This window comes from Oncorhynchus clarkii, chromosome 5, assembly GCF_045791955.1.
Source record: "Oncorhynchus clarkii lewisi isolate Uvic-CL-2024 chromosome 5, UVic_Ocla_1.0, whole genome shotgun sequence".
NCBI classification, from domain to species: domain Eukaryota; kingdom Metazoa; phylum Chordata; class Actinopteri; order Salmoniformes; family Salmonidae; genus Oncorhynchus; species Oncorhynchus clarkii.
Window position 1 is genome coordinate 52659543 of NC_092151.1, and position 22949 is coordinate 52682491.

The window sequence follows — 22949 nt, forward strand, 5'->3', positions numbered from 1 at the left end:
TATATGCATAGTCACTTTAACGATACCTATATGTACATACTACCTCAATAAGCCTGACTAACAGGTGTCTCTATATAGCCTTCCTCCTCTTTTTCAAATGTCTTTTTACTGTTGTTTTATTCCCTTACTTACCTACACACACACACACCTTTTTTTCCCCCGCACCATTGGTTAGAGCTTGTAAGTAAGCATTTCACTGTAATACAACACCTGTTGTATTCGGCGCACGTGACAAATAAAAATGATTTGATTTGAGACCCGAAGCCGGATCATTGTTGTGCTATAGGCCCGCCGATGGCTGCTTTAACCCAGTCAAGGCCCTGTCTTACTTGCCTCTTCTATGGGTGCTCGATGGACCTAGGATATAAAAGTGTGTGTGTGTGTGTGTGTGTTACATACTACCTCAACCAGCCTGACTACCTGGTGTCTGCTACTTTTATAGCCTCGCTACTGTATATAGCCTGTCTTTTCACTATTGTTTTTATTTCTTTACTTATCTATTGTTCACCTAACACCTTTTTTGCACTATTGGTTAGAGCCTGTAAGTAAGCATTTCACTGTAAGGTCTACTACACCTGTTGTATTCGGCGCACGTGACAAATACACTTTGATTTGATTTTAGTGTTGAAGGCCTGGGTGAGTGTGCCTCTACAGGATGTCCGTTCCTGACCTCTCCTGACCTCAGCAGCTGGCGAGGGCCGAACGCAGCCCAGGCGTAGGGCCGGCCAGATCCGGACAGACAGCTGCTGGGGAGGTGCGTGTGTGTGGTAAGAACGTACTGTAATTACTATCTCATTCTAACCAAAGCTGGGGAATAATCCAATTTGGAGTAATTAGATGGCAGTAAGCCAACAAAGACAGTTGCCCATGTTCAACATGTCAAATAAGAAGATTTGATTTTTCAGTGGGTGGAGAATCAGCACATGAATTGTAAATCAGACCTGCCAACCTGAAGAATTATTACGAGTACCACTTCAGCCACCCCCCCGGAACACACGACGGCGCACGTGCGACACCCACTGCTTAAATCCTAGGCAAATGCACTTTTTATTATTCTTTTTTTTAACCTTATAACGATGTTGCCGGCTGAAGACTGCCTCTGTAGAAATGGTGGGCCATAGACTGGTATGGGTACTTGGTAATTGGCTGCTCTTTAGTAGCTAACTAGAAACCATGTTTAAAATCACAGGAGGCTGCTGAGGGGAGGACGGCTCATAATAATGGCTGGAATGGGGAAGATGCAATGGTATCAACCACGTTAGATGTATTTGATACCATTCCACTATTCTGCTCCAGCTATTGTCAAGAGCCCGTCTTTCTAATTAAAGGTGCCACCAACCTCCTGTGGTTTAAATGTACAAATCAGGGCTCTCCCTGGGATTTTCTGACAAGGTGGTGCTGATGTAGGCCTAAAATTAGGTAGGGGGGAGGTCCGGAGGGTGTCAGTCAACTTCCCCTCAGGAAAACCTGTAACTGCCATTTCCTGAAACCTAGAGTTTTAAAATTATATATAAATAAGAATTTGTTCTTAACTGACTTGCCTAGTTAAATAAAGGTTAAATAAAATGTTTATATAAATGTTTTATTTAACTAGGCAAGTCAGTTAAGAACAATTTTTTATTTACAATGATGGCCTACCCCGGCTAAAACCCTAACCCGGACGACGCTGTGCCAATTGTGCGCCGCCCTATGGGACTCCCAATCACGGCCGGTTGCGATACAGCCTCGACTCGAACCAGGGTCTGTAGTGACGCCTCTAGCACTGAAATGCAGTGCCTTAGACCGCTGCGCCCCTTTGTTTATATTAAACAATGTAGCCAACACAGAAGGCCTGTGCTTGACCCTGAATGAAATTGAGGCGGTTCTCAATGACACTAAAACAGGTCTCGGTTAACTTTAGGTCTAATGATTATTGTAATTAATAGGTGTCTTTATGTGGATAGGCTAGCGAAAATGTAAACTGGCTTCTTAATAACTTTGTTTGGGGAGAAAATGTTGGGAATAATTCAATGCAGTAGTCTAGCTTCCTGTAGGCCATTTGGAATATGAACCAACTGAACTCGGCCTATATGAGCTCATTGCAGATCTCCATTCATCAAGTTAGGTCTGACTACCAGACCACCATTCATTTAACATGCCTTGTTGTCGTTGGTGAACGGACTTATCACATCATGCATCATGGCATGCATTCTGCAGCTATACGCCTTCCCATCTGGTTTCTGAGACAATCATTTGTTTTTCAACAGGGCAATGACCCAACACACCTCCAGGCGGTGTAATGGCTATTTGCCCAAGAACGAAAGTGATGGAATGCTGCATCAGATGACCTGGCCTCAGGGTGAAGGAAACAAGTGCTCAGCATATGTGGGAACTCTTTCAAGACTGTTGGAAAAGCATTCCAGGTGAAGCTGGTTGAGAGAATGCCAAGAGTGCGCAAAGCTGTCATCAAGGCAAAGGGTGGCTACTTTGAGAGCTGCCATCTGGCTCAAGGAAGAAAAATAGTACCAGAGATGGAAGAAAAAGCGAGACATACCAGTCACAGTTTTTTTCTGGTTCTTTCTGGTTCAATTGCACTAAGTACACCAGACCCAGCTGCTATCGCATTGGTGTCTATGGGAGAGCCACCCCCTTAAGTGGCCATGAACTGAAAAAAGTCCAATGCTAAGGCCTGACTCAACTATCTTAATTTATTCACCATCTTTGATAGTACTACGACTACGGGGGGCAGGCCGGAGAGGAGAGCTTGAGATTTTTCTCCTCTCCCAAGTCCTCTAATCAGAGTAGGGTCACCTGGCTAACATTGCGTGTGCGCAGGCTAACCGCTCCCCGTGCGTTGCACGCTAACCGCTCCCTGCCACCGTACCATACAAAGGCAAGCTTAATTGGCTACGCAGCTTAGACTGGCCGAGTAAAAAATGACACCAAACAATTTTATTTACCTCTTTTTCTGCAGGGGGACAGTTTTAGGGGGGGCACACTGGCACAGCAATCCCAGTCAGTTCAGGCTGAGTTGCAGTAAATTAACTAGAACAATTTGATTGGCATTTTGATCCTCGCGGAGAGAAAAAAAATCCTTGCTTCGGGCCCGAGGGGGAGCAAATATGTAATGGGAATTTAAATTAATACGGCGTGCAATACTACGGACCATTAGTTGGCTGAATAAATACAAGACTTGGGAGAACAGACACAGTAATTACAGTCTTAAGTAAACATGGTGGGGGAGTTGAATGACTGGTATTGACTGGCTGGTACAGACTGACTGGCATGGACTTACCAGAATATACACCAGCTTTGTTGGCGTGGGCTTGGTGAGAGTTTGGCCGATAGGTACTGAAGTTTGAAATGTATTAAGAGTTTTGTCTGGCTGGTACTCGACTTTCGTAAACTTGGGTGTTTTATCTGGTTGGTATTGGACGTTAGAGAAAAAAAAATGTGATTGTTTTTGACTGATAGCCACATTTTGACTGGATCGATAAAAACACTGTGTGAGTTTGTCTGCGCCTCTGTCTGGCACCTGTCCTCCTGTCTGTCTGTCTGCCCGCCACGGTCAATCCGTCTGTCTACTCACTGGAGTGGACCTGCAGGCTGCAGGAGGAGCAGGAGAGCAGCGGGCTGGTGCCGTCGTCACCCGTGCGAGAGTTGGAGGGCGGCGGCTCGGTGTTGCCTGCCCCGGCGCTGAAGCACATCTCGGGGACCAGCGGATGGGTACGGCTGCCGCAGCGGGATACGCTGTGGTGGTTGGGGGCACCGGGACTGTCGGTCGGGTAGGAGGAGTCCTTCTGGAGTTGAATGAAACAGGGAAGGACGTTATAGAATATTGTTGGGTTTACCGGGTGGAGTTCAGACCTTGAAAGAGATGGAGACCCCGTAGACTGTTGAAAAAGAGGAATAAATCCAAAATGGAACCTTAAATGCAAAAATATTATAATAAACATAATATATTTATTTGAACATCATGGTGCCCAAAGGTTCATTGTGCCAATTATTATTATTTCTTAAAGGTTTCCACATGAAGGCACCATCATTTTCGCTCTGTTTGCAACCCTGAAGAAGGCACTCCGTGCCAAAACATTGATTAGATGTACCCGTTAAATTGCTGGGAGCATATTTAGGGTGTGCAACCTCCTTTCCTTGTACACAGTTGACCTCCGTTAGTATGCAACCCTACATATCTTTTTTGGGCGTGCGTCAACAAATGTTTCTTTACTAAACTTTCTAGCAAAACGACAGAGCAAACGGTTAACTTTCTTTGACATAGCCCGTAGTTGTCAAAGACAACTGTTGCCTGATTGCGATGTTGACAGTGTTTGTGCCGTTGCGATCCATGACAGCATATACATTGTTCTATTTTAGTCTATGTTGTGTGCCCTACCTGTGTGTACGGACAGAACAGAGTGCATATGGCACAGTAGGGTTCCAGGGTAGCCACGGCCGCGTTGAAACCCTTCTCGGCCAGGAAGTTGGGCGTGCGGTTCTGCCACAAGTGGCCTGCCTTCTTCACGTCGCCATCCAGTGGCCAGGGGGAGAAAAGTTCTGCTTAGGGAGAAAGGAGAAAAAAAGACAAGTCAGATCAGTGGGACTGGATGAACACAGAACAAGCACGCATGCAAGGATGTATGCTCTGTCCGGCCTGCAATGCATGTAACACAAGGCCCAAAACAATCCCCAATACTGTGTTTAGACCTGACCAGAGAGGAGAATACAAACCCTTCGCCTGCGCCTCTCCCTCTGCCTCCCTCTGCCTCCCTCTCCCCGTCTATCGCCAGGCAGCTCAAAGTCACTTTGAAAGCAGTTAATTCAGAGTCATGATCCCGGGATCAATATGTGTCAGTCATGAAAGAAAAGAATAGGGGAGAGAGGTCGTGGGGGAAGAAGGGAAAGACAGGAGTCTTAGACTTCAGCTACGCTACACTACACTATGTCACGCTGTGTCGTCATCAGCGTTGTGTCAATGTGACGTTCTGTCTCCTCCAGAAACCGACCAAAAATCTACTTTATTCCTCATTATTTCAATTCAGGAGATAGGATGAAACGCTCGTGTCAGCCATCAATAATTGAACCTCTGCGATTCCTGAGCTTGGACGTGACGCAACACGGACAATACAGCAACTATGACTGATTTCAAAGGAAGCATTCCCTCAATTGCTGATGGCAATGCCGGACGCCTGCTGGCTGTAGTGTAGCACTGACCAACTTTGTTTTGTTTTTCTTCTACCATTTACATGTTTTTAGCATCATGATAATAGACCTGGTCCCAGATCCTTATCGTGCCGTCTTGTCAAATAATAACAACCCTAGCAGTTGGCTGTATACAGCACATACAGACCTGGGAACAGGCTATCATGACAAAGCCACAGTATTATACTGACATTGTACTGAGTATAAAGACTGTGCTACGGCGTGGTCACGCAGAACCCACCTTCGTCACTAGATGTCTCCTGCTTGACGATGGACAGTGGGGATCGCATGGGGGGTTTGCTGAGGGGGTGCCGGCGACTCTTTTTCACCTCCATCCTCATCTTCAGTTGCTTGGAGTAAGACGATGACTGGGGGGGGGGGGGGGGGGGGTCATACAAAGGTCACCAACAGGTTATTGGGTAAGGTCCTGGGTTGGAATAAACTTCACTTAAATCAACACCCTGATATCCACACTGAGCCTGTTAGATTTTTCTCATCCGATTTACCTCGAACCACAATCAACATTAATAATCAATGAATCTATTGCGTTAACCTGACAAATCTGAACCTAATGGGGTTGAGCGTCAGCTAGTTTTAAGTCATGCCTTTTCATAAGCTACTGGTTTAGCCTAGTGGCTACGCTGTGCAGATAGATATGCATTGGATTAAATCAAACACAATACTCTATCAAGCCTAATGGAAAGATGTGACCATTCTAATACAACAGATTTCTATCTGCAATGTTCAAAAAACCTTTCACGCTAATGATTGGACACCAGGTGTGCAGACGCTCAGACCGATTGGTCAATTAACGTGAGAGACGACTGGCCGAATTAGAAGTTGCTCTGCATAAAAGTCATGATTAAAATATACACGAAAAATCTTCAAAGGAAGCTTCAAAAACACAGCATGACAATCTGTGCGATTCAAATGCCAGTGTTATGGTTGTTCCGTGATCCAGGGGTGAAGTTTCCCATAGGTACAGATCTAGAATCAGCCTTCCATCTACCAATCCTAACCTTAACCATTAGTGGGGTATAGGGGCAACTTCACCCTATGGCATTCCACCAGTGCTTACCTGCTGCATACCGTTCACATCAAGCTTGCCCTCTGCTGGTAGGTCTGTGTCATTGCTGCCTTTGGGCTGCTTTGGGGTCTGCGGGATTTTAAACGTGGCAAACTTCTCAAAAGCTGCTTGGAAAGAGTTCATGGGGTCGGAGGGCAGGGCGGGTTGTTTCTTCTTCTTCTTCTTCTTCTTCTTCTTCTCGCCATTCGCCGTCAAGTGCAGCGGGTCTACCTGGGGGTCTTGTAGGCCTACCCGGCAAGATAAATAACAGAGAGGGATTACTGCCGGGGGAAACATGGAACCTCAATGCTTTTTCCAATTCAAAAGGTGAAAAAGGTTATCTAATCTCTGTACCACGTATTGGTTCCGACAGGCATTTATTCGGATACTTATTTGATCGGGCACCGTGTGATTTGGAACTGCAATGTCAGTTAATCTCCCCGAATTAACCAAATTTAAATGGAAACTGACCCTAACGCTGTAGCCAACTTGTGCCTTGTGATACCTTCACCACCCTCCTCACCCTCACTTCCTGGCTCCGGGGGGTGAACTTCCCCGTATCAACGATCAGCTTCCCCCTCCCCCAATCCGAACCTTAACCATTCGCGGCGAAAATGCAAATGCGACGTCAAACTACTTCGCCCTACACCCTCACCTCCTGCGTCCTGGGCGGCAAGGGCTTCCTGCCTCTCCCGGTCCTCTCTATCCATGGCCTCCAGGGTCTGCAGGGCCTCGCGGGCCATCCTCTCCTCCCTGTCCTGCCGCCGCTGGGCCTCGCGCTCCTCCACCTGCCGCTGGTAGGCCACTGCGTCCAGCTCGATGCCCTCTTCCGCCAGCACCTTGACCTCCTCCAGCTTCAGCCGGCGCAGCTGCTCCTTCTTCTGCAAAGCTCTGGGGACGGAGGGATGGGGGAGATTGGGACATGAGTGACTGAGGCTTGTTCATTAGAAAGAAAGAAAGAACGAAAGAACGAAAGAAAGAAAGAAAAAAGAAAGAGAGAGAGCGAGAGAGAGAAAGAAAGAGAGCGAGAGAGAGAGAGAGAGAGAGAGAGAAAGAAAGAGAGAGAGCGAGAGAGAGAGAGAGAAAAAAAAGAGAGAGAAAGAAAGAGAGAGAGAAAGAAAGAAAGAAAAAGATAGAGAAAGAACGAAAGAGAGAGAGAGAGAGAGAGAGAGAGAGAGAGAGAGAGAGAGAAAGAGAAAAAGAGAGAGAGAGAGAGATGCACCAGATTCTAAAGGTTGCTTTCTTGCTGCACACATTTCCACGTCTGACTGACAAAGCCTGGCCTCACAATTGTAGTGTGTGAGAAAGTGATCGACAGTGACGGTTTCCCCCGGCGATGTAATGCCACAGTGTGATTGGCACTATGCGACCTGACCGTTGTCCTGGCACCTGAGTGAGACCGCAACTAGGGCTGTGGGAGCCATGACATGTTGTCAGCCTGTTATTGCCATACAAAAGAGTGCCGGTCTCACGGTAATTGACTGTTACTTAACATAAAACACATTTAGCATCTCCAGGCCTCCACAAATACAAGCAGCCAGTGCACGCGTTTGGAACATGTGCATTTCCAAAAGAAAAAAAAGTTGAATGAATCCATTTCATTTACACCGTCACGATAAATCCATTCTTTATTTTCGGCAGGTTTAAAGAAACCTTATATGATGAAAATGTATTTCAGAAGAACAGAATAGGAGTTGGCCTACTGTATGTTATATGGCTATGCGCCATGCTGTAGGCTTGTTCATTTAGCAGACAAGATATGCTTATATGCCATTATTTTATATTAGGCTATCAGATTTTATAGTAAGAAGATTATAATTGAATAAAATAGAAAGGATATTTTTCCCCATTCCAGAGCTAGAGTGGCTACGTTGAGAGTACAAGTGATCATTTGAAACAGGTCCTATACGCTCGACTTAAGAGTTATTTGACAAATTTTGTTGTGAATGACACAAACCTTAGAAGGCCTTAGATATTTTTTAAAGATACACGGGCTGAATGATGATTTGTGAAAAGTCGTAAAAAAAAAAGAAGCTTGCGCTCTGCTCCTTGCCTTAGGACACACACGCTGTTCTCTCCAGCCCTCATCATGTGATCATTATTCTCAATTTAATCTCGTCTTTACTAATATGTAGAATTTGTTTCGAATGGGCAGGAACAGGGGCAAGAGGAAAAATACATATCATCCGATAGGAACTGGTTCCACCCACGTCGGGAAGGCACTCCTGTTATTTTGCCCAAACTCTGTATGCCATTGGCTCTGCAACCCTGAACCTGCAGCTAACCCGGTGCTTCATTTGAGAGACCAAGTGAAATCTGGTCGGGAACATCGATAGCAAATTGTGTTTTCACAACGAAACATCTGTTGACAGCCCCTCTCTCTGTCCTCTGGTGAAAGGAATGAAGGAGAGAGAGAGGAGGAGATGGAAACACCCGGTGGCGAGGTAATGGCAGTCTATTCATTGTGAAAATATATATTTTTAAATGCCCTATTACTAGGCTATTCAAAATACAAATACAAACTCACTATAACGTAAGGCTAACTCTGAATTTGTTTAATTTAGGCTGGACCAAGTATGTACCGAAGATATCTTAAAATCAGTTTTTGAATGGTTTTCTGCCTTCTGTAATATGTTGGTAGGCTATGTATTGTATAACGGCACAATCATCATTTTAATTCATGGTTGTTGTTTATTTGGGGGGGGGGCATGGGCTCATATACAGGCCTATGCTATGCATCAGCGCTAATGTGCACATGGGTGTCCTGGATGAATCATCGCCTTAGAAAGCGCTGTCCGCGTCGTTGTGTTCAGTTCTTCGACAATGTCCACGTTTCCCCACTCAGTTTCAACCTGTCGCTGAACTTCTTTCTTCAAATTGATCATCACAGTGAGGCGCGTTTTAAAAGCATGATACTGTTTTGATGATAAGTGTTTGATGTGATTTTTAGATTGCATTTGCATTGATGTCAGAGTGGTTAGTGGGGGAAAAGAGCCCTGAGTGCCAGGCCATTAGTGACCTGATGGTCGTTTAGTGAGTTGGGTACAACCAACGCATGTCCAGAGTGCATAAGAGGAGATTACTGTGACTCAACGGTCACCTGGAATTTGACTGCGGTCGTGACTCATGACTGCCAGTGCAGCGGTAATGGGGTCACCGCAAAAACACTATTCACATACTGTAGCTCAGAGTGCCCTGTTACTAGGGTCAGGAGTTTTTTCCCTAACCCTCGTCATTCCATCTCTTAGTATGAATGTACAGTAAGTGGTATGCAATTATGCTCTTGTACGGCCAATGATGCCCTTCGTATTGACCCTGGGGGGGGTTATGAAATTCAATTGTATAGTAATTCTTCTGTAATTGTGCTGCCGGTCCGTCTGTCTCCCCTCACCTCTGGAGCAGCTTCTCCCGGTAGGTGACCCGGTTGGCCCTCCAGTGCTCCAGCTCGGGGCTGTTGAGGGTGGTGGGTCGCTGGTGGTCCAGCACGGTGCCGTCCTTGCCCTGTTTCCACTGCTCATAGCGCTCGGGCTGCAGGCAGCGTACGAACACGTCCATGGAGATCTTCACCATGTCCTTACGACACGTACACTGTGTGGGGGCGGGGGGGGGGGGGGGGGGGGGGGGGTTGGAATGAGAAAAACTTTATTATCCACACAATGTGGAAACACTGCAGAATAGAGAGGGGGGGGCGGGTAGATACAGCAATGAGAAAGGAGGGGAGGTTCACATAAAGTAGACAAAATCCAATATCTAGCCTATATCAATATTTTCCATTTGCAAAACATTTTTTTATGATTTCCTTTGTTGCAGCAGCAAGAACCTTACACACAGACATTTCGGTCAAAATCCTTCTTTAGTGTGTGTCACTGAGAATATACTAAATCCAGACAAAATTGGTTCTGTGGGGGTGACACTTTGACCTTGAATTCTATGTCCACTAGAGATTTCAATTACCCGAAGTCGAAAAGAGAGTATACGGTACATCAAAGAATGCCGCAAAGTCGACATTGACTACTGCTAGGCGGTGAAAAAAACCCAGAACTCTCAATAGGTTCCTATTCAGGATCCTAACAGTCACTGGCCAATGGGGTTGAACAGATTTCAGCATTACAGATTTACAGGTTGAAATAAACTAGGATCATAGCCTCAAATCCTCAAGGATTTATATCCAGTTAAACTGAAAATGGGAGCTTTCACAAGGGACAGGAAACATGACTAAAATAGACTTTTCAAACAAGAGGAAATCTGAACTTGTGGCATCAAGTCTAACTGAACAGGACTATACAGCCAGTAAATTTAAATTCATAGCATTCATTTGAGTTCCCCCCATAAAATAAAAAGAAAGAGTTCAAACGCACAATATAAAGATATCTCAAAATGACACTAAATGGGTGACAATGGCATATTTTTACTTGCAATGGAAGGAAATAGGCGTTTTAAAGAGAGAAAGAGAGAGAGAGAGAGAGAAAGAGAGAGAGAGAGAGAGAGAGAGAGAGAGAAAGAGAGAGAGAGAAAGATAAATGGTGAGGGGGAATGGATGGATGGATGGATGGATGGATGGAGAGAGAGAGAAGAAGAGAGATGATGAGAGAGGGGAAATGGAAAGAGAGCAAGAGATGAAAATAAAACTAATTTTCTTTTTGGGCCCCGGTAGGTGTATTATATTTCTGCTTTATTTCCTGAGCTGCGCTGAGAGGCCTTATGTTCAATTACTGGGAACATTCTTCAGGCCTGCCGCGCCTCAGACAAAGACAGGCAGAACAAGTGGAAGGAAGGAAGGGGAAGAGAGAGAGCGCGAGTGAGCGAGGGAGAGGTACTGGATGGAGAGGAGGGAGGTGGTTGTGGTGGTGGGGGGTTAGTAATAACCACAACAACAAGAGCTAGCCCCCCCCCACTGCAAACCAATATCCACACACTACATCTCATCTAGGCAGCACTTGAGGGATGGAAGAAGGGGGGGGGGGGGCCGACGGATGAAGGAAAAAGGCGGCTGGTTACCATGGTCAGATTGGGGACTTTCATAAAAACGTCACCTGGAACAGAGGAATAGGTGCGATAAACCAACAACACAAATGAAAAGGAGATAAATGTGTCTCTTTGCACTGACGGCTGTGTTGGGAATGGGGGGACATACAGTGCCTTGCGAAAGTATTCGGCCCCCTTGAACTTTGCGACCTTTTGCCACATTTCAGGCTTCAAACATAAAGATATAAAACTGTATTTTTTTGTGAAGAATCAACAACAAGTGGGGCACAATCATGAAGTGGAACGACATTTATTGGATATTTCTAACTTTTTTAACAAATCAAAAACTGAAAAATTGGGCGTGCAAAATTATTCAGCCCCTTTACTTTCAGTGCAGCAAACTCTCTCCAGAAGTTCAGTGAGGATCTCTGAATGATCCAATGTTGACCTAAATGACTAATGATGATAAATACAATCCACCTGTGTGTAATCAAGTCTCCGTATAAATGCACCTGCACTGTGATAGTCTCAGAGGTCCGTTAAAAGCGCAGAGAGCATCATGAAGAACAAGGAACACACCAGGCAGGTCCGAGATACTGTTGTGAAGAAGTTTAAAGCCGGATTTGGATACAAAAAGTTTCCCAAGCTTTAAACATCCCAAGGAGCACTGTGCAAGCGATAATATTGAAATGGAAGGAGTGTCAGACCACTGCAAATCTACCAAGACCTGGCCGTCCCTCTAAACTTTCAGCTCATACAAGGAGAAGACTGATCAGAGATGCAGCCAAGAGGCCCATGATCACTCTGGATGAACTGCAGAGATCTACAGCTGAGGTGGGAGACTCTGTCCATAGGACAACAATCAGTCGTATATTGCACAAATCTGGCCTTTATGGAAGAGTGGCAAGAAGAAAGCCATTTCTTAAAGATATCCATAAAAAGTGTTGTTTAAAGTTTGCCACAAGCCACCTGGGAAACACACCAAACATGTGGAAGAAGGTGCTCTGGTCAGATGAAACCAAAATTGAACTTTTTGGCAACAATGCAAAACGTTATGTTTGGCGTAAAAGCAACACAGCTGAACACACCATCCCCACTGTCAAACATGGTGGTGGCAGCATCATGGTTTGGGCTTGCTTTTCTTCAGCAGGGACAGGGAAGATGGTTAAAATTGATGGGAAGATGGATGGAGCCAAATACAGGACCATTCTGGAAGAAAACCTGATGGAGTCTGCAAAAGACCTGAGACTGGGACGGAGATTTGTCTTCCAACAAGACAATGATCCTAAACATAAAGCAAAATCTACAATAGAATGGTTCAAAAATAAACATATCCAGGTGTTAGAATGGCCAAGTCAAAGTCCAGACCTGAATCCAATCGAGAATCTGTGGAAAGAACTGAAAACTGCTGTTCACAAATGCTCTCCATCCAACCTCACTGAGCTCAAGCTGTTTTGCAAGGAGGAATGGGAAAAAATGTCAGTCTCTCGATGTGAAAAACTGATAGAGACATACCCCAAGCGACTTACAGCTGTAATCGCAGCAAAAGGTGGCGCTACAAAGTATTAACTTAAGGGGGCTGAATAATTTTGCACGCCCAATTTTTCAGTTTTTGATTTGTTAAAAAAGTTTGAAATATCCAATAAATGTCGTTCCACTTCATGATTGTGTCCCACTTGTTGTTGATTCTTCACAAAAAAATACAGTTTTATATCTTTATGTTTGAAGCCTGAAATGTGGCAAAAGGTCGCAAAGTATTCGGCCCCCCCGAATACTTTCGCAAGGCACTGTATTAAGAAGCGCACCAGAGGAAGTAGGAACCAAAAAGATCACATTTCTGTCGTATAAAACTATTAAGGGAAATGTATAAATGTACCATTTCCGAGAGGGGTGGGTTAGAGGGGGGAGTACATGCTATGCTTAGATGACTTCATTATCGGATGAAAATGCATTTAGAAATGTACAAAATGTCTCCAAAACAACGAGTGACCCCAAGGCCTTCTAACCAATGAGCCCTATAGCCTACTTCAGTTTATATCTTAATGAAGTTTAATGATCGTAGGATAAGTCCTGAGGCAATGTCGCCCCCTATTAGAATAATATCCAACGTTAGGGGAGCGCTTAAAATTCCGCCACCCAACCTCTCTGGTTCCATCTGTCATCCTTCACTAAATAGGTCTGGACGTTTACAGTCTCCGGTCCCATTGGCAGCAGTGACTGACAGAGCTCCTGTTTAAAAATCCCAATATTTGTGATTCCCCTTCCAGCATTTGGGAACAGCCTGCTCCCCCTGTGTGTGCCACATCTGTTTCTATGGGTACAAGCACTATTCATGACACAAACTGTTCACGCCCATCTTGCTGGTGGAGAGAAGTGTGCAGGTTTAACACTTATTTTCTACAATTCTACACAATGTCTTGGGGTGCAAGTAACATTTTGCAGTTATAAAGCACATTTTCTTGCAATTCTACACATTTTGCCATGTCTAATGTGTATTCGTGTGATATTTGAGTGACACAAAAATTAAAACAATATCTACGTTTTTTTTTGGGGGGGGGGGGGGGGGGGGGCTGACATGGGCTAGTTCATCTGGACATTGCTGACAAGCTATAAATAGGTCTAAGGTCTGCAGTGACTGACATGACAGGACTGATGATTCACTAGCCATTTAAAAAAATTGCACCTTTTGCATTCTACTATTACAACTTTCAAGAGTAAGTTGGAAGCCGGGACTGTGTTCCTTTAAAAAAGACCCCCGGCGGGCCTCCCGAGTGGCGCAGCGGTCTAAGGCACTGCGTCGCAGTGCTAGAGGCGTCACCACAGACCTGGATTCGATCCCAGGCTGATCCCAGGCCGTGATCGGGAGTTCCGTAGGGCGGCGCACAATTGGCCCTGCATCGCCCATGTTAGGGGAGGGTTTAAGTGGCTAATCGCGCTCTAACGACTCCTTGTGGCGGGCCGGGCGCCTGCAGGCTGACCTCTGTCGTCAGTTGAACGGTGTTTCCTCCGACACATTGGTGCGGCTGGCTTCCGGGTTAAGCAGGCGGGTGCTAAGAAGCGCCTTCGCCTCCTGAGCTGGTTGGGGATATGCAGCGAAGAGACAAGATCGAAATTGGGGAGAAAATGGGGTAATTATAGACCCTGGTGCCCCCCCCCTTACGCCCCTTCGATGCACCACTTTGCTAAATGGCATGTATTAATATTTTACTAGACACGAAACAAGCTGCGTTTTGTAACAGGGAACATGCTCTCTTATACCGCGCATGAAAGTGTTACGGCGAGACAAACAACTGTCACATCTTAGTGAACTTTGACCAGAGTCATGGAAGTCCATCTAATGCGGAAATGTACAAGGCTTGAAATAGTGACCGTGTGAAGTTTGTAAGTGAGCGTTTTTATTTGCTGTGTGGAGGTGTGTGATTAAATCACATGTGGTAGGTTTCATAAGTGTGTGTGTGTGTGTGTGTGTTTGCCCTCCAGCCTCAGTTGCAGAGACCCTGCTAACGAGCTCTTCCATTAAAAACGCACATGGAGGCCAAACCAGGCAAACTCAAATAATGACTTGCTCGCTCCCCATCGCACCGCTTTCTCCCCTCGTTTAATGACAACAGCTGCACAGAGTGAGGAAGAGGAGAGAGAGAAACAAAGAGGGGGGGGGGGGGGTAGGGAAATCAAGTTTACAACCGTTAATGAGTCTGTAGTGTACTGTACTGTCTTTGTCCTCTCGCCTGCACCCATAGGAGAGTATCCTTCAAGTTTACTACAACTCGGCTGGACTTTACCTGGCATTAGGACGCGCGCAGGCTTCCAGAGGAAAAAGAAACATTCAGCAGCACGAGACAAACTCCATTTGTTTGAAATGAATTTAGGAAGCTTTACTGAGCAGGTAGAGGAACGACAGTGGTTTTCTGGGGAAAGCTCAAAAACAAACGCTAACACTTTCCTGCATATTGCATAAGGAAGCAGTCACAACTGCCGTCAGGGGGGGACAAAACGAAAGAACGCAAGCTTATTTGGGCACAACTTAGTGGGCGACGTCAGATTCAGTGACGCAGCGTTGACTCCTGCCGCTGTGCTCCGATTTTCTAGTCGGAGCCACCAGATATTAACATGGCAGTCTGTTGTCAGTTCAGCACGGCATTATCACACAATAAGAAGTGAAATGACAATACACACACTTTGTCTATAGCCTGCTGAAAATCAAATCAAACTTCATTGATCTCATACACATATTTTAGCAGATGTTATTGCGGGTGTAGTGAAACGCTCCCGGCCTAGAGCGTACGCAAGAATGAGCACACACACATACACACACACACACACACACAAACCCACCCACCCACCCACCCACCCACCCACCCACACAAACCACAATGATAATGCTTTAGTCTTCGGCATCTCCAGCACTCCTTATCAAAGCCCATCAGCTCTAACCCCAAACAAACAAGCGTACGCAAACAAATATCACTATTCAGAGAGTGAGTCATCTGCAATTCTCTTTGAAAGATGAAAGGAAGGGAAATTAATCTTCTATTCATACAGCGTGATGAACGTCCATTCACAACACTCCGTTCTTGGGGCCCACAGGGAACTGGCGCCACTGTCGTGTAGTGTCTCGCCTGTTTATTCAGCGTTCTCTATGCGCACAAGGCGTGAAAAATAGAGGCATTTTGGGTTTACATTGACACTGCCTTGGGAGGCTACAATGAGATAAGGGTAGCATGGTATCATTGCTCTGTGAACAAACATAGCCTACCAGAGTGACTGCAAGGGGACTACTAAAAACAAGAGAACCCGCTAGTAGGTGCTGGTAGGCAGGACAGATGGCTGTATCGCATTAGTGGATACTCAAACTGCCCCCCAGGGCAGGTCTACCAGTTTTGACGAGCAGGAGAGACTTTTTTGTAACAGGTTAGGAGAATTCATGTGCAAGTTAGGAGAATTAGGTTAAGGTTAGGAAAAGGGTTAGGGTTTGCTAAATGTAGCTACAACCAGGCAGAACAGTCTTGGTTTCTATTAATGCAGTTCGGCGGACAGATGGGTCAGCTATTACAGCCTCTCAGCTTTAGTAGACAGGAAACTTGCAACAAGCCACACAGCCCAAAGTGACAGATCCTGCTCGAAGGACCATCTTCCCTGCCGCGTCAAGAGGAAGAGAGTAGGGCTTGGCAGAGAGGATGGAGGGGAACGAACGAAAGATGGGAAAAGGAGTGGACAGACGAATCCGAGAGAGAGAGACAGAAAAAACAACAACATATGGCTTTCTTGGTGCCCAAGCTGTTCTTTCTTTCACATTGCTCTGGCACTTTCCGGAGCAGCCTGTCAACTCGCTGACACAAAATGGAGGGCAAAGCGCAAAGCTGACCAATTCGTCTCTATCAAATTCAGACAGAACTGTGAGGGAGGGCTCCCTGGCCAGTGGAATGTGACCAACGCTGAGAAGGGTCTGAGTGGGGGGGGCACGGCTGGGTTAAGTACGTCAGAGAGACCGTGTGGGGAGGAGAGGGGCTTCTAGTAGCCCTCTGGTTCTTAAAAACAGTTGGCCGCTCAGAGAGGGCAGAGCCCACTACCGCAGCACACTGAACTGGCGACCTCGTAACTCTGACACGCATCATATGCGTGTGTGTGTTTACGCGCGTATGTGTGTGTTTACGCGCGTATGTGTGTGTTTACGCGCATGCGTGTGTGTGTGTGTGTTTACGCGCATGCGCACGCTTGTGTGTGTGTGTGTGTGTGTTTACGCGCGTGCGCGTCCCTTACAGGTAAAGCCTAGATCAAATCCACAAAGTGCAAGAATAAAAAATAAAAAATATGAACAGCAAAAAAAGTAAATAAAAAAGACCTAGTTTGCCTTCTGCGAGAGGAGAGGAAGACATGAATAGAAAAAGGAGATGGAAGAAGAAACGGGCGACGTGACACAGCTTACAGATGATCCTGTGACGCGGGGTCCCCTTTGCCACACGATAAACACGCTACACACATAAACACGCGCCAGTTACCTCATGCTCAGGGCGTAAAACAGCTTGTGTGAGCACTGGGCTGTGGAACCGGTATTCCAAGTATGCAATTGCATGATTGTGTATGAGATGACAGGTAGCATGCGTAGCAGAGTACAACACATGGATTTCAATCTACACTAGCGGTCCGCAAACGCAAATACTACTTAAAGCTAGCTTTAGTCAAGGTGACCGCTAACTTCAGGGCTAAGGGACGATGGCGTCACGCTAAATCTAGCTGCAAACGCCCCCAACTACACCCGTCCATATGCAACTTCAAATGGCGGTCCGTTACAGTGCTGTGTGTTTTGTAGGGGACACTGAGGTGACCGTCTGGTCGAGTGTGCATTGACCCACCTGCGTTGCCATCTTGCCGTAGTCGATCCAGCGCAGGGTGGCAAAGTTGGTGGACTCGGCGCAGTTGAAGCCGTGGTTGAAACCGGCGTGGTAGCCGTAGGGAAAGGTGACCATGAACTCGCCTTCTTCCTGAGTGATCTGGAGAGAGGGAAGAGTTAAAAGCATAACGTCCCTCTGTCAACGTTATGATACTAAACCAACAGGACGCAGTGGTATAATCGAGTGTTACTTCCACATGAATGCATATCTGAACATTCTGTTTCGGTTTGGATGACTGACCCTGAAAACTGTAAAATAGTTGCATAAAAATGTTCAGTCGAAACACACAAAAACACACAAACATTAAATGTACATTAACTGACTGAGCATGCAAACTCATAAAAAGTCATATCCATATATCGCATAAGAAAACAGTGTTATTAACCCAAGTTTTGATGGGCGGAGATGTGCCAAAATGACGAAGTAAGTTACACTCAAGGAAACTCCATTCGGACGGATAGACTTGGCAAAAACAGGGAGCGCAGGGCTAGCTCTTAATATCCACAATCATTAAGTGCTGATGGGAAGGCGGATTTGCTTTCTCAACACCCCCCCCCCCCCCCCTTCTCTTCCTCCCTCCACCTCTCCCTCACTTGAGCTGCCTAGCGGCGCCGGCTCCTAGAGAACCATTTGCGGCGGTACAAGCGCAATTAGACTGAAACCAGCGAGCATGGCGCAGGGAATTAGCCAGCCCGCGCAAATCAACATTTGCATTTGGTTGCGCTTCGTTCTGAGGCAGGGCCATCACTTACTGAGAGCCGGAGAGGCTGAAGAAGACACAGCTCACCGGTCCCCTCTGCATCTCTTCGAAATTAAGCCTGACAAATGATTGAGGTTTCTATTTCGACGCTCCTGAGTTTTCTGTGTTAACTATTACATTGGCAACCCCTGACAGAAATATGACATTATTTTTGCACTCAAAAACAAAAAGTTTCAAACTTCAAATTACGCTAGAAGTTTTGGATCCTTGCTCTTAACCGCCTCTTCATCAATTCACCTCCTCTCTCCAAGAGGAAGGCATAATCTGTTCGCTATAACCATTGACTAGTTAGGACTAGCGCTCATGATCGAGGAGAGAGGCACATGAACTCAGCCTTAAGGAAGTGTAGAGATGGGAGACAGGCAGGCAGTGCGACGGAAGAGAGAGAGTGGGAGGTAAAACAGAATAGTCCCAATATCAAAGGCCTCCTCTTGTAGCCTCAACAAAGCACAAAGCCGCTGTTATTTTTACACTCAAATCAAGGGAGATCCTCTCAGTGTGTGCCAGGTAACACGGTCCCTGTGATAACGACACCCCGAAGGAAAACGGAAAAAAGGGAAGAGAAAAAAAGGAGAGGAAAAAAAAAAAACTTTGGGGAAAAAGCCGAACTCTGCAGACAGTAGAGAACTGTGTATGCCCGCATTAGAAACGTACACTTTTTTTTAATCTTCGATCTATTTCGCACCGTGAGAGTTTCTATCTCCTACAATTATTATCCATAGAAAAAAATTAACATAGTGATTCATTTTCTATCGCGGAAATGTGAAAATATGGAAATTGAAATGTAACCAAGACTCATGGCTCAATCTCCATCATCATTTAGTGTGAAGTGAAGCTATGGTCTTTATATAAAGATGTCATCAATCTCATTATCAACTTTTCAATACCGTGTGTGTGTGTGTGTGTGTGTGTGTGTCTGTACACTGCATATGCCTATTTGTGCGAGTAACGGAGTTAAAAACATATGGTAAGCTCATTCCCCCAGCTAGCTTGAAATGTTGCGGGTGGAACCATCCAATTTGTACCTTTTGGGTGGCTCAACCCGTTGGAATGTTGTCGGGGGGGGTCACATGTACTGTGAAGCAGAGGATCACTGGTTCTAGACCAGTGTGGGTCAGTCGGACAGCGGAAGAAGCTAAGCTGCCAGCAGCACACTTGATCCCCGTTACATGTGCACGTGTTGCGCAGGCCCACGTGTTCGCGCACATGTTGGCGCGTCCCCTTCTACGTCCTCCGTCCATCCATCCACTCGTCTTCTGCAATTTCCCCATTGTTCGTCCCGTAGGTTGACAGGAGATCACCCGCACATCGACACCAACTTCAGCATGCCTCCTGACCCAGCCATCCTCATCTAATGTGCCATTAACCTCCACTTTGCTCAGAGATTGGCAGGCTTTCATACACCCCCGTTCATTATGTATCTGCGGTCGGTGCTAGAGTCAGCTCGTCATATGGCGTGTGTCCCAAATGGACCCCTATTTTCTATATAGTTCACCACTTTTGACCCGAGCCCTATAGGTCCTGGTCAAAAGTAGTGCACTAAATAGAGTGCCAATTTGGGACACAGGCATGCGCTGAACCAAGCTTCCATGTCCTCTTACAGGTTGAAGAATTGCAATTGTGGTTCAGCAGAGGGTTCCATTCAGAGGGGTTAACAAACAAAAAAAAACAGCCTTCGGGGGTCGAGTGTCTCCTTTCTGAGAGCTGTTTGACAGGTTAAAAGTGGTGGTGTGATGAAATGAGTTCTATTGCATTACCGGAATATCCGTCAAATACAGATGGTCAAATTGAGAGGTGTTAAGAGGTGTGTTATTGGTTAAATGTCACACATGATTGTATGACATCAAATCAAATGGATGCGGTCGCAGAATGTAACATCACTTCATTTACTTCCTCAATTAACCCTGACGGAACATTCTGTTGCTTTCAAACTTTAGAGCCCAGGGGCTGTATGTATCAAGAGTCGCGCAGAGTAGGATGTTGATCTAAGATTAGGTCCCGCCCCCCCCCCCCCCATGTCCATTCATTATAATCTAAACGGCAACTGATCCTAGATCAGCACTCCTGTTGTGACATGCTTTATGAATTCGGGCACAGGCCTTTTCCAGACCCCAATTTCAACCCCCCCCCCAACTGTGTCCTGCTACCTACCCTGTCGAAGGGGATGCTGTACTTCTTCAATATGGACGGGGAGATGAGAGTCATCTTGTGGCGGAGGAAGGCGTCACAGCCCTGGGAACTGCCTGGGAAGAAACCTGCAGGTAAAAAAAAACAATAACAAAATAAACGCCACATTACTAAATTGCATCCCATTTAGAGTTGAGTGGTGGGAACCCGGTTACCGAGATTTACCGGGATCTACCACCCAAAACAACTCCCTTTTCCCAGGATAAATAACTGTGAGAACCTGGTAAATTATAATAAATTGGTTATATGAACAGCATGGCGTGAAATGGAACTGTTAAATGATATGCAAAGTCTAAATCTGGCTTCTCTACGGCCACTGCATGTCTGTTCAGGGTGTGGACAGACAGTCCATCGCAGTATGGAGCTTGGCTTTTGTGGGGGTTTTTCTGGCTTTTGTGGGTCACATTTTCTTTTTGTAAAGATATATATATATATTTTAAATCGCAGCTGCATATAAAAAATAAAAAAAACAGACTGTCAATCAAAATCGTTGCTTTAAAATCAGTTCTCTCTCCCTCTCTCCTATTCAAAATTGCATCCAAAAATAGATAATCCTGTTTTTGACTGATACAGTGCATTCGGAAAGTATTCAGACTCCTTCCATTTTCCACATTCTGTTATGTTACAGCCTCATTCTAAAAATTGATTAAATAAAACATTTTCCCTCATCAATCTACACACAAAAACCCTATAATGACAAAGCGAAACAGATATACCTGAGACCCTTTGCTATGAGACTCGAAATTCAGCTCAGGTGCATCCTGTTTCCATTGATCATCCTTGAGATGTTTCTACAACTTGATTGGAGTCCACTTGTGGGAAATTCAAATTGATTCAACATGATTTGGAAAGGCATACACCTGTATGGTCGAAGGAATTGACCGTAGAGCTCAGAGACAGGATTGTATCGAGGCACAGATCTGGGGAAGGGTATCAAAACATTTCTGCAGCATTGAAGGTCCCCAGAACACAGTGGCCTCCATCATTCTTAAATGGAAGTTGAGAACCACCAATACCTTTCCTAAAGCTGGCCACCTGGGCAAACTGAGCGATCAGGGGAGATGGGCCTTGGTCAGGGATGTGACCCATAACCCAATGGACACTGACAGAGCTCCAGAGTTCCTCTATGGAGATGGGAGAACCTTTCAGAAGGACAACCATCTCTGTAGCACTGCACCAATCAGGCCTTTATGGTAGAATGGCCAGATGGAAGCCACTCCTCAGTAAAAGGCACATGACAGCACCTAAAGGACTTTGACCATGAGAAACAAGATTCTCTGGTCTGAAAAAAAACAAGATTGAATTCTTTGGCCTGAATGCTAAACGTCACGTCTGGAGTAAACCTGGCACCATCCCTACGGTGAAGCATGGTGGTGGCAGCATCATGCTGTGGGGATATTTTCCAGCGGCAGGGACTGGGAGACTAGTCAGGATCGAGGGAAAGATGCCCCGAGCAAAATAGAGAGAGATCCTTGATGAAAACCTGCTTCAGAGCACTCAAAACCTCAGACCTCACCTTCCAACAGGACAACGACCGTAAGCACACAGCCAAGACAATGCAGGAGTGGCTTCAGGACGGTCTCTGAATGTCCTGGAATGGCCCAGCCTGAGCCCGGACTTGAACCCAATCGAACATCTCTGAAGAGAATAGCTGTGCAGCGACGCACCCCATCCAACCTGACAGAGCTTGAGAGGATCTGCAGTGAAGAATGGGAGAAACTTCCCAAATACATGTGTGGCAAGCATGTAGCGTCATACCCAAGAAGACTTGAGGCTGTAATCGCTTCCAAAGGTGCTTCAACAAAGTACTGACTTAAGGGTCTGAACACTTATGTAAATGGATATTTAATTTATTATTACATTTGCAAATATGTCTAAAAAAAACGTTTTTTGCTTCGTCATTATGTGGTATTGTGTGCAGATTGATGGAGGACAAACAAAATAATATTTGAATTTGTATTTATTAGGGATCTCCGTTAGCTGCTGATTAAGCCGGAATTCTTCCTGGGGTCCAACCCTATTAAAGCACTTACATGACCTATAAAACAAAAGATAATACAGTACATCATATAACATTATTACACCACTACATATCTACAATACAAATGGTTTAATACCACCATACAACAATACCACAATCCATGCGTATGCATGTGTCTGTACCATTGTGTCTCTTCAGAGTCCCTGTTGTTCCATAAGGTATTTTTACCTGTTTAAAAAATAATAATAATAATAATCTGATTAGTTACCTGATGTGGAATAGAGTTCCATGTAGTCATTGCTCTATGTAGTAATGTGCACCTCCCATAGTCTGTTCTGGACTTGGGGACTGTGAAGAGGCCTCCGTGTACTTTTAAGGGCCAGCTGTGCTGCCCTGTTCTGAGCCAACTGCAATTTTCAC

At 45.6% G+C, this 22949-nt stretch overlaps 1 protein-coding gene across 4 annotated transcripts in view; it reads right to left on the minus strand.

Annotated features, from left to right (window-relative positions):
* LOC139408981 (lysine-specific demethylase 4B-like) overlaps window positions 1-22949 on the minus strand; it is an 85835-nt gene that overhangs the window by 19852 nt on the left and 43034 nt on the right. For 2 of the 4 annotated variants that reach the window (XM_071153545.1, XM_071153543.1), the window contains exons 7-14: window positions 20513-20616; window positions 17563-17700; window positions 9636-9832; window positions 6900-7135; window positions 6257-6492; window positions 5420-5546; window positions 4373-4533; window positions 3569-3779 (exon numbers count right to left, since the gene is read on the minus strand). In XM_071153545.1, coding sequence (XP_071009646.1) covers window positions 3569-3779; window positions 4373-4533; window positions 5420-5546; window positions 6257-6492; window positions 6900-7135; window positions 9636-9832; window positions 17563-17700; window positions 20513-20616 — 1410 coding nt within the window. Of the gene's footprint in view, window positions 1-3568; window positions 3780-4372; window positions 4537-5419; window positions 5547-6256; window positions 6493-6899; window positions 7136-9635; window positions 9833-17562; window positions 17701-20512; window positions 20617-22949 lie in introns of all 4 variants that reach the window. The other 2 variants (XM_071153542.1, XM_071153544.1) reach the window with 1 other exon arrangement.